The sequence below is a fragment of the Medicago truncatula genome, chromosome 2 (assembly GCF_003473485.1).
Source record: "Medicago truncatula cultivar Jemalong A17 chromosome 2, MtrunA17r5.0-ANR, whole genome shotgun sequence".
NCBI classification, from domain to species: domain Eukaryota; kingdom Viridiplantae; phylum Streptophyta; class Magnoliopsida; order Fabales; family Fabaceae; genus Medicago; species Medicago truncatula.
In genome coordinates, this window is record NC_053043.1 from 46,886,895 (window position 1) to 46,903,377 (window position 16,483).

At 31.5% G+C, this 16,483-nt stretch overlaps 2 protein-coding genes across 2 annotated transcripts; both read right to left on the reverse strand.

Annotated features, from left to right (window-relative positions):
• Positions 1-2,221: 2,221 nt before the first annotated feature.
• On the reverse strand, positions 2,222-3,268 carry LOC25487860 (uncharacterized). The gene has a single exon (XM_013609905.2). It carries the CDS (start codon positions 3,266-3,268, stop codon positions 2,336-2,338), a length of 933 nt encoding a protein of 310 aa, XP_013465359.1. The 3' UTR covers positions 2,222-2,335.
• Positions 3,269-5,687: 2,419 nt separating this feature from the next.
• LOC25487861 (heavy metal-associated isoprenylated plant protein 3) lies at positions 5,688-7,330 on the reverse strand. The gene is made up of 4 exons (XM_013609906.3): positions 6,929-7,330; positions 6,603-6,799; positions 6,405-6,492; positions 5,688-6,303 (listed from the first exon to the last, which is right to left on the reverse strand). Exons 1-4 carry the CDS (start codon positions 7,197-7,199, stop codon positions 5,849-5,851), a joined length of 1,011 nt encoding a protein of 336 aa, XP_013465360.3. The 5' UTR covers positions 7,200-7,330; the 3' UTR covers positions 5,688-5,848.
• Between the last annotated feature and the right edge of the window lie 9,153 nt (positions 7,331-16,483).

A 16,483-nucleotide genomic window follows, 5' to 3' on the forward strand; every position in this document is an offset into this window, starting at 1 on the left:
TGCTCTGAAACTCTATTTATTGTGAATGACAATCTAGTTTTTATTCAATTCAATTGTTCTTAATGCTTTTTATATCCTGATCAAATATAAACAAGATTTAGTGAGAATGAATGACTACTGACCACAGCTTTCTACTTAGACAGAATTGAATTGTTCTAATAAACAGGGTTAGTCTAGGAATGGATAATCGTTTGTTAGTAATATTAGGTCAACGTGCTTAAACCTTCAAAGATTATTAGACCACCTAAGAAATTAGGGGCTGTAGTTTGAGAAGAGGGTCCTAACTCAAGGGATTGATTAGGACTATTTTGTTAACTATCGTGGAACTAGAAAATCATTCATAAGAATAGGTGCAGTATACCAATTAGGGGAACATAGATGATTCGAAAGACCTGATCTCATCTCTCTTCATATTTTCTAACCAAATCTATATTTTCTTACTCAATCTTTATTTTATGTTATTTAATTTTATGCAATCAAATAAAATATAAACAAAATAATTTATACATCCTAAATATTTACTTTATTTCTAAATTGAGATTAACACAGTCCTTGTGGGAACGATATTTTTTATTACTTCGATACGTTTTTAGTACACTTGCTAAAAATATCTATCAAGAATAAAGACACAAAGCAATTATACAGGTTCCTTCCACAAACCGGAAGTAGTCTTGTCCCCCTTGCACTTCCAATAAGAGTTCACTAAAATGTAATATCTGATTACAACTGCTCACTCCTAAAACTAGCAAGAGACTTCCAATGCTCAAGCACAACTGCAAGAGACTTCATATGCTCCTGAACACAATCAAGAGACTTCTAATGCTCAAGCACAACTGCAAGAGACTTATGAATTCAAACAGAATTACACAAAAAATTATTTGAGGTTGAACACTTGATATACAATCACTAGTGTTCACAATACAAATCAGATACAGACTCTTTAAAACTCTAGAATTTCTAAGATATGAACTTTGATAAGAAATTCTAAGTGAACTTTTGATGCAGAACAATTTTAGCAGAGTTTTGGCGCTTTCAAATTGTTGTATAGTCTTGTCATTCTCTAAGTATTCACTCCTTTATATAGAGGTGTGAAAGAGACGTTGTGAATTGCCAACACATCAAAATAGAGTCGTTTGAAACTTTGATCAATCATCAATGATCTTTTGCCTGATATGGTTATTGTCCTATGAAGGATCAATTTCAAATTCATTCCCAGTATGTAGGAACATTGTTGCAGGTAGAGCTGTTATCCTTGTCTTGTAGCAGAGACACAAACTAAGTATTGGAGATAGTGGTTGTACACTTCGTACAATTGTACTATGTCAACGCTCTTCAAAGAACAAACATCCAATGCTTTCAAATCCTTTCAAAATAGTCGTTGCTTCACTCCTCTGGTCTTTTGCAATGCTTGGACGAGATTGAATCCATTGAAATTTAGCTCTAAGTCTTGCATCTCCTGATGAAATTTAGCTTCTGGTGATCTTGCTTCTGATGAAATGCTTCTGGTGAACTTGCTTCTGATGACGTCATCACTTCAGGAGCACTTTGACTTTCAGGAGCACTTCTCTTCAGATGCTTCAAGCTTCCTTTTTGTTGATTCCTTAGCCCCTAATTTGCTCTTTCAGAACCTAATAATGATATCAAATTTTTGTCTATGGTCATGTACACTTGAACAAATATTAGCATATCCAATTGACAATTTTTAATACCTTGTTATCATCAAAACTCTCAAAGGGTAATGTTAAACACATTTTGTTCCAACACAATGTCAACATCTATTATGATCAAATATATTTGGAATAAATGCATTTTTGGTTCCCTTATTTTCAAAAAATTAAGTTATGATTCCTCAGTTTTCAAAATCACCTTTTTGATCTAGCTATTTATTGGCTAAATTACATAACTAGTCCCTTAACTAATTATGAGTTTTGATGGTGGTCCCATAATTAATATTCGTTTCAATTTGATCCTATAAGTTTTCTCCGTCCACCAAATAAATCCATTCCGTTAAATATTATGAAAAAACATTAACATTCATCATTCCTTCATCGTCTTCATCATAAAATGCAAAAAAAAATAATACAATCAAATGCGATATAATAAATATATAATTAATCACAATAGAAAAGCGAAAAGACATGCAAGTTAGTGTTCATCTTGATGCTAGTGTCTTAATAATTATCAGGTAATTGATTTTTTTTAAGCGAACAATTTTATTCATGCAAATCAATATGAGTACATAATTTTATTCATGAGAACATTAATATTGAAAACAACATCTTCAGAAACCACCTTAAACAGGACAACACGAAACATAAACATCATATAATTTCCTCTACATCCCAAATCCAGAACCAAAACCAGAAGTCTCTCCAGGAAACATTGTTTTGCTAATGTTTACTCTTTTTGGAACAAACTTACGGGCCCATATATGTTTTCCATTGATAAAAAATTTGGCTTTAGAATGCCCTCTCAGAATCATATCAATAGTATCCACCTTATGTAAAACAATTCTAGCGAAAAGTGCTTGTTCATTTGGTGCAGTTTTTTGCATAAACAAAGCTTCAATACAATCTCCATAAACCATAGTGAAAAAGTTCTTAACTTCCCATTCTTCAACATGACACCCTTTCGAAAATGTCACAAACAATGTCCTATCTTCTGCCGGTATGATTTCTCCTCCTCTTCCTTCATTGTTGTTGTTTTGTTGTTGCACAATTGCACCATCAATCCTAACTGGACCGAACTGCAGATTCGCCGGTCCAATTGAACCAAACCAAAAATTGTTGTTATTCATCATTCTATGTGTCATGTTTCTCATTATCGCCTGTTGCATGATGTCACTCAATGCTCTCATACAAACTTCTTTTTCTGTCTTCTCAACCCCTCGAATTGCTTCCACACGATTCTCAAGAAAGAATTTTAGAGAGATTTCTTTGTCCATCAGGCTTTGAAGAAGTGGAATATCATTTTCTTCATAATATGATTTTTCGATTTGGGAAGTGTTATTGTTGTTGGTAATACAACTGAGACACATCATTGATTCAACAACAATTTCATCGATCAAAATAACAGGCAAAGACACAATCTTTTTCACAACATCATGAAAACCAACTCTTTCCAGCCAAAGCCACATAGCAAGCAACTGTGCAGACTTATATGGATCACGAGAAAGGTTGGTGACAAGGATATTGTAGAGGTCTCTGTCCGATTTGTGGAACAGAAGAAAATCCTCTTGGGAAAGAGTGAAAGAAAGTGAAGTATCCATGGAAGAAAATATGAAGCAATACTATGGTAAACAACCTAGTTATTTATAATAAAGATAATGGTACAAAAATATTATATCGTAATTTTGTCGAATTGACTTTGTATTTTTTACAATAAATGTTCGTATTTTTATTTGAAAAATTTATTACGTGATTTAATGTCAATAAATTAAAAAGAAAAGGATGGTATTTTGAAAACAAAAAACTAAATAATTTCGTCAACGCAATTAAACTAAAATAAATTTAAATATTATAAAACTATATTAAATTAAAATAATCATCTAAAACAAAAGAGAAATAGTTTCACACATATATTTAAACCCATTTTAGAAATGACACGTCTAAATGTAAATTTATCAATATCTGCATTTCGATACCGACAATATACTTATCTATAAATTCTTATATTTGTAACAAACTATACTTATCTTTTTCAATGACACCAACAAAATAACATTATTATGGTCAAATTTGCTTAAGGGTACAATTAAAAGGAAAAAAAATCCAGTTCGAAACAGACTACTTTCTTCATATATAGTATAGATAAACTTCATTGAAAACTCACAACACCCACTAACAATCACCCACTAACCGACTTTAGTGTCTCTCCTCCCTTTCCACTGCCCCCCGATCAACCTCACTCCAACCTCAAAAATCACCTTAATAACCAAACTCTTTTAATTTAACCCTAAATTGTATATTTTCTAAGAATAAAAAACCTCAACCCAAATCTAAGTTTTTGTATATTAGATAAGTGAATCGGTACTCAACACCAGTTTCTTTGGGACCAATACTTTTTTATTACGCGATAAAACCATGCGCTTGAGAGCTCATCAAGTTTTTGGCACCGTGGTCGGTACTAGTTTTGATATTGATAACTTTTTTTATCTTGATTAAACTAATTTGTTTCCCCTATTTTAATTTTGTGCTTTTGTATTATTTTCTTGTTTGGATGTTAAGAAATAGTATTCTTTGGGAAATTGTTAAGCAACTTCCCGGGATAGAGATTATTCCATCTACAAAGAAGAAAACAATAAAAGTTGTGAAAACTAATGAAGATCATGCTTTGCAAAATTGTGCTTCTCCCTATGCTATGGAACCACACTATAGTTTTGTTCATTCAAATGTAGAAGCTAACAATTTTGCAAAAAACCTTGAACTGTTCATTATGTTACAAGAAAAAGGACAATTTTTCGGTTTGCAAATGGATAATCCGAACTTCCATCTATCCATTTTTCTTAAATATTATGCTATCTCATGGGTTTAAAAATGGTTGATAATTCATATCTTCTACAATGAACTGCTTCACACAACTAGGCTAACGGTGGTGGACGCATCTGCCAAAGGTTTCTTGATGAATAAAAGCATATAAGATGTATTATTCCTCCTTGAAGATATGGCACAAAATTTATATCAATGGTAATATGAAAGTTATCCTTCCACAAATGAGGGCATATATAATTCTAACTTTGCATTGAATGAATATGGTAGTATTGTTAGTCAATCAACCGTCGATTTTCCACAAAATTCTAAGGTTGAAAGTTTCTTCGAAAGTGTTGTTGCAACTCAAACTAAAAAAATGGTATTTTTTAGAAATCAACATCCAAGATAGAAAGGTTGGAACAACGTGTTGTTGGAGTAAGCCCTAGAGGCTAGGGGTGTTCGTATGATTTCAATTTTCGTGCCATTGTATATCTTTGATTGTTCTGCTTTTTCTTATTTTTTTATTTTATTTTTGCATTAGAAGAAGTGATAATTCACTAAAATTAAACTCACACTCAACTGCGAGGTCTTAGGTTCGAACCAGGGTCACGACGTCCGGCCTTGCAATTTCGGCATTTGTCAGTTGAGTTATGACTTCTAGACTTTTATTCTCATATGTAGGGACAAATCACTGAGCAAATTCATCGTGTGAGAGTGAAGCAGAATTCTTGTTGCCTCAATGCAATTAAAATGTAATTACAAAAAAAGAGCCAAATTATTTTTTAGGCTAAAATATGGTTTTATTCACTGCAAATATGTCTCGTTTTGGTTTTAGTCCCTGTAAAAAAAAATATTGTTTTTCATCTCTGCAAAATTTTTTGTTTTTGAAAATAGTCCATGACCCCACTTTTGTGATGATTTGCATACGTGACACATTATAATTGAACCAATTTTGTAGTTTTTGGTCCCTGCAAAATATTTTGTTTTTAAAAAAGGTCCCAGCAAAAATTTTTGTTTTTGAAAATAGTCAAAAAATGTGCAGGGATAAAAAACAAATTTTTTTTACAGGGACTAAAACTAAATTTTAGCCTATTTTTTACATGGGGAATTTATGTTACAAAACTAACATTAGTCAAATTGATTAGTACAAGTTCTGTCTGAATAAGGGGAACCATGTTACAAAAAAAAATCAATAGAAAATTAGTCAAAGTAGTGATTACAAGTTGCATGGTTTTATGCATCACATGGATCATAGTATCAGAGTCTCAAATTTGTTATAACCTAACAAGCAATATTGGTTAACCAACCACAAAATTTACTTGTTTCTTATCCAATCTAAAAAGATTAAAAAGAAAATAAAACCTTGCTTGTGCCCAAAGTCACATAACAGAACAAGCATTAGGATTTTCATCACTAAACATTTGTGGTGCTTCCTGCATATGCATCATTTGAACTTGTCCATAGTTATAACCTTCATCAAATCCAAAAAAACCACCATATCCATAACCATTACCATAACCGTAACTAGGTTGTGTCAAAACCTCCTTTTTTGCAATGTTTTCACCACCATTTCCCTCACCCTTTTTCTTTCCTCCTCCTCCACCACCTTCACCACCTTTCTGATTATTCTTCTTGTTACCGCCATCATTCTCTCCTTTCTCTTTCACTTTCTCATTCTCCTTCTCCTTCTCCTTCTCCTTTTCCTTCTTAGCAGGGACCACCTCAACCTTCCTCTTAAACCTCTTCTTTAACTTCTCCACTAAAACTTTCATATCCATTGTTCCCTTCACAGTCACTATCTCTTTCTCCTTATCTATAGTCACATGCTGAACACCTACACCCAAATTTCATTCCAAAAAACATCAACCAACACCATTTTTAATAATAATTAAAATAAATTACAAAAAAATATTATAAGTCTATAACATAAATCACCTTTAGTTTTCAAAACAGTTTTGCGAATCTTTTCAGTACAACCTTGACAATGCAGCTCCAACTTCAAAACCGCCGTCGTCACAGGAGGCTATTCCAATTTCATGTTCATCCATAAATTAAACCAGATAAATTAACAACTAAAAAAATATTAAATTAGAATAAAAGATGTAAATAATAGAACAGAGAAAATAAAATTACCTCTTTAGGTTTTTTGTCTTCCTGTTTGTTTTTGTTCTCATTTTCGGATTTGTTTTCCTTGTCTTTTTTTGGAACCGGAGAAATGAAGTCAACTTTCTTCTTCGTTTTAATAGTAAGGTTATCTCTGAGTTTTCCAGCATCGACGGTTCCGGTGACGGTTAACTTTCCGCCATTACCAATATCAAGTTTCTCGAAGCCTTCAATAAGAAGGTTCAATGCTTCAGTTCATAAAATAAAAAAAAACAAGTAAATAAAAACTAATGAAACAGTTAAAAAATAGGAAATGTTGATGAATATAATTTAGGAATGAGAGAAAAAGTAGCAACCTTCGAAACCTTGGATGAATTTGACGATTTTGGAAGAACAACCTTCACAATGCATGTCGACCTTCAAAATGACGTTAGTTGGTTTCGTTTCATTATTTTTATTATTCTCGTTCTTCTTATTGTTGTTGTTATTGATGATGTTGTTGGTGTTGTTGTTCTGCTTCTTCTGCGTTTCATTCTTATTCTCGTTGTTGTTGTTGTTGTGCTTCTTCTGAGTTTCATTGTTTTGCTTGGTGTCGTTTTGGGCGTTGTTCTTTTTCTTCTGCGACATGGATGAAATTTGATATGCGCGAGTGTGAAATGAAAGAAGAAGATAAGAAAACGAGTTATTGAACCTTAGACATTGATGATGGTGGTGGAGAGGGAGTGGAACGGAACGGTTACAGAGAGTTAAGAATTTGTGGGAATATGACTGGACCCCACTATATACCACGTGTCCACGTTCAACCTTCAACGTTTTCTACTTCTTCTTAACCTCTTTCTTTTTATACAAGATAATTCTAATCAATTTAATTAGAAATTAAAGGATGAATACAATCTATAATGTCAAAATAAAGCTCACAACTGAGATTACGGCTTTGGTAACATAACTAAGCTAATTTATAGTTTGTTGGACTAGCTTGATGAAAACGTGATGTATTTGATAATAAGTTTTTCTCACGAGATTATAGCGTTTTTTGAAAAACTATTTCAAATACTACTTCCGTCCCTAATTATAGGACCCTTTTGAAAAAATAACGGGAATTAAGATAATGGATATTTATATTAAATATGTTTATAATTACTATTGTTTTTACAATTTTATCCTTTAAGAGAGAGTTGGTTTATGTTTTCAACATGTTATTTATTGTTGATTGAAGAAAAAGATGTATAATAAATAGGGGCATGTATGTAAAGAAATAATTAATGTAGTTGGAAATAGCAAAGGGGTCTTATAAAAAGGGACAATTTTTTTTTTCAAAAGAGTCTTATAATTAGGGACGGAGGTAGTAACTTTTTAGCTTATATTTATAATTTTTTCCAATTTTAACCTTGTTAAATATTAATTTTAATATTTTATAAAAGAAAAATAAACTACCCATGTTCCCATGTTTTTATAGTTTACTGCAACCAACCTACCCTACCCACACGATATACTTTTTTCTATTTTGCTGTTAATTTTTTTTTTATGACATTGCTTTTAATTAATGTAGTATTTAATTTTAATTATAATATAATATAATAATAAATAAATTGTGAAGCTAGTTTAGTTAAATAAAGTTAATAAAAAAAATTATTGAATATAGAATGTCAATTGAGTTCATAAAGCACATTTATCATCTTGGAGATGAAAATAATTTGAAATATTAAAAAAATATATTAGGAAAAAAATCATATATGTGATTTATAAATAAATAAAAATAAACAAATATGTAATTTTATGTTATTTTATATTTATCAGTCATTTCAACAGCTAATTTTACCAAACACTTTAATTTTTAATTAGTTAGCTTTTCAGTTATCAGTTAACTTAGAACTCATTTTTACCAAACACACCCTACATTGTCTTGTTAACGAGTGTCCCTAAGTACTCTTTGAGCATACCAAATTTAACAATTATTCTTTTAAAATTATCAATTATTATAATTTTCAATACACTCAATAGATAATTTTTCATAAAGAACTTATTAATTAAAGCACTTAAAGAGTGTCCTAGAGACACTCGTTAACATTTTTCTTAAAAAAAAAACCAGATGAACTAGCATTACCTAAAAGCATATTTAGCCTTGAAAACAAGAAATACTTATATAAACACAATTATAAATAAAATACATTTAGGCATCAAAAGATAAAAGTACTAATCATTTGATATAACATGTTATTTAAGTGTTTTTTTATTTTACCTTTTTCCCAATTGTGTGATTGTACTCAAATGAATCTTTTTATGGTTATGACCAAACAAATGTTCCTCCCTTAAAAACAAATTTGATCGTACTTTTTTTTACGAAGTTATTTATAATATTTCATTAGTGATAATATGTTAAATGAAAAATGATATTCACAGTAAAATTACACAAAACGAAGAAATCACGACACAAGTGGCATGATCTCCACTCACCACCATTTATTGTGTTCCAATCTTTACTACTAACCCACCATGTTTAGCATTGCTCTATGTTGAACACATGTAGAAACACTTAAACACAAGCTAAAGATGAGTATGCTCTAACACAAAAGTTGAGCGGTCTCATCTGCTTAGTAGTTTTTATAAAAAATTAAAAAAAAAAAAAAAGTGCACAGTTACTAATGATATGTTCAAACTATGTGAGCTCGATTTTAATAGCAAGTAAAAATTGACTATACTCATCTCTAATAATGCATACACCCAATACCTACATTATTACGATGAGAAGATTAAAAGAAGTATCAATGTTTTACTTCTACATGCTAACAACTGCTTTTCTCTAGACAGCCAGTCAAAATTTCTTTTAAATCCTATTTTTGTCTTTTGTTTCAATATCTGCAATCTTATATGTGGATTAAAAAATTTAATTGACGTTTATTATTTTTAGTTTAGAGAATTTGAAAGATGGAATCATTGAGTTCGGTGGTTGCTTCATTTGTATCTTCAAACATTGCACCCATGGTGCTCAATAGAGCGCAGTCGTGTGTTTTGAAGAATTGTCTTTCGTAAAAACTAGCATTACTGGTAACTAAAATTCTGAGTTAGGGTTTTTAGTGAGCTGAATAAATTGGAAAGTTTATTTTCAAAATAATGGTCAACCCAAATAAAAGAATAGTTTATTTAAAGAAAAATGGTTTTTTGATATTCAAACAGATTGGGCTAAAATGATACAATTGATTTTTTTCTTCAAAGTTTTGCTTTTTAGGCTCCTTTATTTGCTCTTTATCCTTAAAAATAAATTTGGAATATATCTTTCGAAGTCTTTAAAAACAAAAAAAAAAATATTGTTTCAAAGTTATCTTTAGAAGGTCTGTAAATTTGTGGAGGCCAAAAGAGCAACCATATGTTTTCAATATTTTTTTAACAAAGAGAATTAAGAAAACAAAACATTACTTATAGAAAAGGCTGAAGAAAAAAACAAACAAAAACAACTAGAGGACTAAACCCAAAACAATAAAGGATAAACCAACCAATGGTTAAGATCAAGGAAATTACTTTTCTCCCTTTCAAAATTGCTTATTCCCTTGACCCAACGAGAGTTAGTCATGTTTTTTTGCAGTCCAACTCCAACCTACTGTAAAATACAAGTTCGTTGGGCCAGGTATATTTGACAACTCTAGGGCTACATTATGTTTTTTTTTGTTTTTTTTTTCAAGAAGCTAAATTAGTCCATCCAAATTCAATCGGGGAGAATCGAACTTGAGACCTTGAGAAGGAGCACACTCTCAAATCTCAAGCTTACACAACCAGGCAAACTCTAATGGGTTACTATGTTTTTTTTTTTGTTAAGTAGCTCAGTTACTATAATCCACCTCTTAAAATGAATAAATGAGGAATCTAAGTTTTGAACTCTGACCTCTACGGTCTACGTACCGCTACGTTTTTATCAACTTAGCTATACTCAAGTGACACTATGTTACTTTTATTTGTAACGATTTTTCATGTTCAAATTTTACGTCCCGTGGCCAATTTTAGTTCTCGTATATGTGGTATTTGATTTTCTTTTTATTGATTGGACTATATTGTTTTAAAACAATTATCTCACACTTAAGACAAGATTGTAGCCCTACTAAAAGAAATGGAACAGCTTATTGTATATTTCTAAGTTTATTCTTTGTAAAAGAGATAGAGTTTGTGTTGAAATATACCCCCTTGGTTTCTTCTTTTGCATTTGAGTTTACCCATTTTGAATTTCAAAATGAGGTATTTTTCAATTTGCAGAGGTCTCAATAATGGAAAAGAGTTCTTGTACAACACTTCACATGATATTTGGTAAAGTAATAACTAGAATTTTAAGTTGGTTAAATTGTATGTTTGATTTCTTACATTTATTTTAGGCTTTAAGTTTGTTATTAAGTTACCAACATTATTAAAGTAAGTTAATCCTTTTAATCGAATTTCCATATAAAACATTACATACATGCCCAACCAACAAAGAGTCACATCCCTTATAAAAAAAAAAAAAAAAAACAAAGAGTCACATGCGGATATTTTTGGGCGGTGTCATAGGAACGTTTTAGACGAAGTTAACTCAATTTTAAATTGATAAAAAAAATCAACTTAAAACTTTTTAAATATAGAAGACTAACATAAAACCGAAATAAATATAAAGGATCAAATATATAATTTTAAAAGTTTATAGTACACCCCATCTGAAATTAAAAGTCAGTATTACACCAGTGGTATATATTTATAAAAAATGAGATAATTAGCAAGGGCCTCTGTTATATCCTGATTTTGGACCTAAAAATACTCGTTCAAATTTCTTTTCTAACACTGATATTTGTCAATTCTCTGTTATTTTACTCTGAACCCTTACTCTCTTTTCAAGCGTATTTTACTGCCTCTGTCTGTCTTTTCTTGCATTACAAGTCGTTTAAACTCTCTCAGAAACATCGCATTACCTTTTCTTGCATTTTATTTCAAAAAATCATACAAAAGGGTATTTTGGTCATTTCCTGCAGTGGAACCCATTTTAGTCCCTGTGTTTGCCTCTGAGTCTTTTCAATTTGTCTGTACAAATCATTGTTGAGTCTTTGTTTAAAAAATCATTTCAAAAATTACATCTGAGTCAGTTTGGGTCAGTTTAGTCCCTAGGGGCATTTTGGTCTTTTCCTGTCAAAATTTCGACAGGGAGGTATTTTAAAATACCTCATGTCAGTAATTGGTTCGTTTTAGTCCTTTTGTTGATTTTATTTTTTGTTTCACTTTACGTTTTTTCAAATTACCAATTTTAATCCAATTTTATTTTAATTTGCATTTTAGTCCAAAACTTTTTAAAATTGCATTTTTAGGTCCTTTTTTAATTGCAGTTCAGTCCTCCGTTTCTCTTATTTTTGCAGGAAAGTCCCTAGGTCCAAAAACAGGTGGCATTGCCCCATTGGTCCAGGAATACACATGGCAGGCTATAAATAACACACACTGTCAGAAATCACAAACAGATCCATTCATTCCACGCCACATCACCAAAAACAGAATCAGTTTTTTCTCTCTCTTGTCAGTTGGATCAAAACTTAGAAAATCACCAAGAACACCAAGAACATTCATGAACCCTAGAATTCCAGAATCACAATTCATCAACAATTTCCACTAAATTTGTTCAGTTCTCAGTGATTCTTCAAAGAATCATCATCATTGAACTGAAATCTCTACAATTCAAGTGCGAATCCATCACCGTTTGGCGACAAATCCAAGCACGATCGCAGAGAATCCGTGAGAAGAAAAGAGAAAGAAAAGAAGCAGATTCGAACTGGCGAAGAAGATGAAGAGAGAAAACCAGTGAAATAACCGATTTATTTTCGGTTCTCAAGCCAAATCAACAGCAAAAGCCAGATCAAATTTCCAGAAAAATCTTCATCAAGAACCTTCGAATCGAAAAACTCAGGTAAAACCTAAATCTCATTTTTCTTTCTCAAAAAGCATCAACAAGAACGAATCGATGTAGATCCCAAGGGTTTTCAAAAGTTTCTTTCAAAAAAGATTGAAAACCTAAAATATTTTTCAAAACCGTAAATAAAAAGTGTAGATCTACAAAGATTCAAGCCTTGCATGCGAAAACCAGTGCCAAAATCATGCTTAGAATAGAGAGACGAATCGATTGGGGTAAAAATTTTAGGTTTCTGGAGGTTTAGGTCAGAATCTGGGTTTGCTCGCCGGAGAAGATGAAGATTCCGATGAACCTTGAAGGTTCCGACCGATCTTCATCTTCCTCAGCCGTTTCTTTCAGAAACCGGCAAAGGCGAGAAGAGAGAAGCAAGAACCTAGTGAGAGAAGACGAGAGAAGAGAGAGAAAGGATTGGTAAAAATGAAAAAAACCAGCCTCAACACCTTTATATAAGCCAGTGAACCGGACCGGTCCAAGACCGGTCCGATCCCCTTCATTCCTGGCCGTTGGATCTAGGGTTTCCCTTTCTGGATCAATCCAACGCTCCCTGTGCATCCAGATCCGTGGGTTATGGGCTTGGGCTTGCAGTTTGTTTGTTTCTGCGTTCTTTTATTTTTTTTGCTATGCGCACCTCCTGTTTTTGCTATGGGAACCTCCTGTTTGCTCTTATTTTCTCATAAAAATTCCTAAAATTTCTATGTGTTTATTGATATGTTTCTGATACTTTTGTGATGCTTTTTACATGTTAAAAAAATGATAAAAATATAGGTGTTATTTTCTTGATTAATTTGTTCTTTTTGGCCTAATTTTGTGAATTTCTTGCCATATTTTTCTTCATAAATTTTGGCACATGTTATGAACAATTAGCATGCAATTTTATGTTAAATGTGATGTTGATTTTATGATTGTGCTACTGTTTTGGTATGATTTGCGTGTTTCTTGCATTTTAAGCAACTTTTCTTCTCATTATGTCTTGGTTATTCTCATCATTTCTTTACCATTTCATTTCATATTCAATTGATTGCTTTTTCCTATCACTCATGTTATATTTTTCATCTTGTTTTGCTAACATTGTTGACTCATGTTTCACTCATCTCATAGCATCTTACCACATCATTCTCATTTCTATTAGATTAGGTTTTATTTCTTGCAATTTTTTGTATTTCCAATGGTTATGTAATATTTTAGGCTAGTTTAAATTCATCTTTTAAATTCTTGCAAGACCATAGCATGTATTTAGGACTCGATGTAAAGGACTATGGACACTATAAGTGATGTACACCGACACAAGCACCGACACATGCACACACCCCACATGGATATTCTAGATGCATGATTAGGGGATGTATGCTTAGGTTTTATAACACTTAGACAAAAATCATTTTTCCAAAAAAAATGTGAATAACCTCACTTGAAAACCTTTTTTCCAAAATAGGAGTCAAAACTCCTCATTTTCCTTTTATTTTCTTAAGTAAAAATCTTAATGAATTTTAATCATACTTAGACTTTATTTTGCAAAATAGCTAATTCCCCCTCACATTTTCCAAATCTCATGCCCTTGAGGCCTCTCATCTCCATTCTTCAAAATTCTTTTTTTTCAAACTTAAAATCAACCAATAAAAACGAAAAAACAATTTTCGAGAATGAACTACGTTTGGTTTTGATCCCTTAAAAGGGTATGTAGGCAATGAGTCAAAACTCCTCCAAGCCAAATAAAATAAAGTCTCAATCATCTTCTCTCCCCCCATTCTTCACTCAAATAAAACTTCTTTTTCAATAAGTAGGCAATAAAAGTAAAGCGTAGAAAGAAACTTAGGAGAACGGTTCTTATGGAATACCATAATCGTTCCGGGTGCCTAACACCTTCCCGTAGCGAAAACGACCCCCGAACTTAGACTCTAAGGGTTTTTTTCTCAATTTTGCCCTTCCCAAGAAAAAATAGAGAATATCAAAGATTGAAAGGTTCAAGCCTAATTAATGACTTGACACCCGAAAATCGTGATAACAGCCTCCAACAATTCATTCGGTGGGAGTTAAGGTTTGTATGCCTTGAGATCATGTTGACACTTTCATTTATGTTTTTTTTTTTTGGAAGCATTGTTATAAATTGCATGATTTACAATGAAATTATGTCCTTTTATGTTGCTGTCACTTGTTCTATGGTCTTCAAATGCGTTGGAATTAGGGGTGGAAAGGAGCGAGGTCAGACCGAATTTTGTAAGGACTGAGTCTAACCTACTTCAAAAACTACATGTCTGAGTTTGACCTATTACTTGTCATAGGTTGATTTTTATGACCTGGTCCGACCATTTTAAAAGTTTGATGAAGCCTGAAAGCCTATTTAAAAGCTTAAAAACCTATAAGTCTTCTAATAAATAGGTCAAATCTTATGAATGCCTAAAGAACACAATTAAGTCTGCTACTAGATAACGAAGCCTTATGAAGGTCTAATCACATCAATATATTTGCTACTAAATAACCAAATCATATGAAGAATTGAATTTATTAAAAAATATCAATAATATTAACAATAGAAGAGATATTATATATAAAAAGCGAAATAGACCGGTATGATAGATTTAATAAGCTTTTTTGTAAGCATTAGTCTAGCCTATTTAATTACATAGGTTCCGTAAAAAATTTGAGCATAATCTTCTTATTAAATGAGCTGGGCTGAGTTAAACTTTAAATAGGCTAGATTGTATGACTCCGTCAAACGACCTAACCAGTTTCCACCACAGTTAGAACACATAATATAGGTATACAATGTGTTATTATGGTCCTCTTTGAGGTCTTGACTTGGTTAAAGGAGGTTTTCATATTCATCGTGGTCTTACAATTATGTTATTGCTATCAAAGGGTATATTGCAGTATGATTGAGATTGTCAATATATTAACGACCTTAGAGAAGATAATTCTTTTGTTGACTTTTAGCAAGAATGGGAGGTACAACCTACAAGTGATGTGAAACTTGAAGTTATTCATGAACCACCATTGACGGTGACTTTTATCCTCCGGTGGATGCAAATATGCAAATTGCCTTTCATTAAGCATTTTTTTTTTTCTTTTACTGACTTTTTGTAACCAAAAAAAAATGTCTCTATTGAGATTTTTGAATTATCACATTAATATTAATTATTCTAACATTTTAACGAGTATTTAGTAATTTTAAAAAATATATCAAAGAAGGAAAAAGGGTTAAGTTGGAGTAGAGCAAGCGAATTACTTCTCCAAAATATAAACATCGGTCAAAATAGTCATTGATTTCTATAAATTACAGTATCTATGTATGTAATTTTTCTGTAAATTTTTATCATTATAAACCGTGATGTGACACATTAAATAAATATATGATATTTTTCGTTAATGTCACGTCGATACCACTATAGGTACTAAGGATTAATTTTCCTATGAAATTTAAGTATCACGTGAAATAATTTGTCAAAAATTAATCCATCCTAAATTGCAATAACCAATAATTTCTTAATTGAGTTAACTTAAATTTCATAATCAAATTAGTTGTTAGAACTTAACATTGATGTGAGATCATGATGCAAAAATGATGTGCCATTAAGCGTGTCACATACTAACTCACAAAACTTAATATAGAGAACTCATTTTGAATTATATTTTACAATTTTGAGATGTATGTTTTTTGTTGAATTAAATACTTTTTTGTCTGCTTGAACTTAACTTAATTGGTAAGGACAATGCATAATATATACAAGGTCTAAGGTTCGAATTCCGAACACCACAAAAAAAAATACTTATTTTATTCTTGTTATTTGACGAAGTAGTAATACCACTAAGCACATTGACACACACAAGTACATTTTCCGACTATGAATATATGTTTAATCTAACGATAATGATATTGTCATTAAGTTAAATTTTACCAACCATGATTCTCTCCCATGAAAATTTAATTGGAAAGGATCCAATGACAATCTCAACCGCTCAATGTTTTTTTTTAACACATAACTATCTACACCAAAGATTAAAGTTG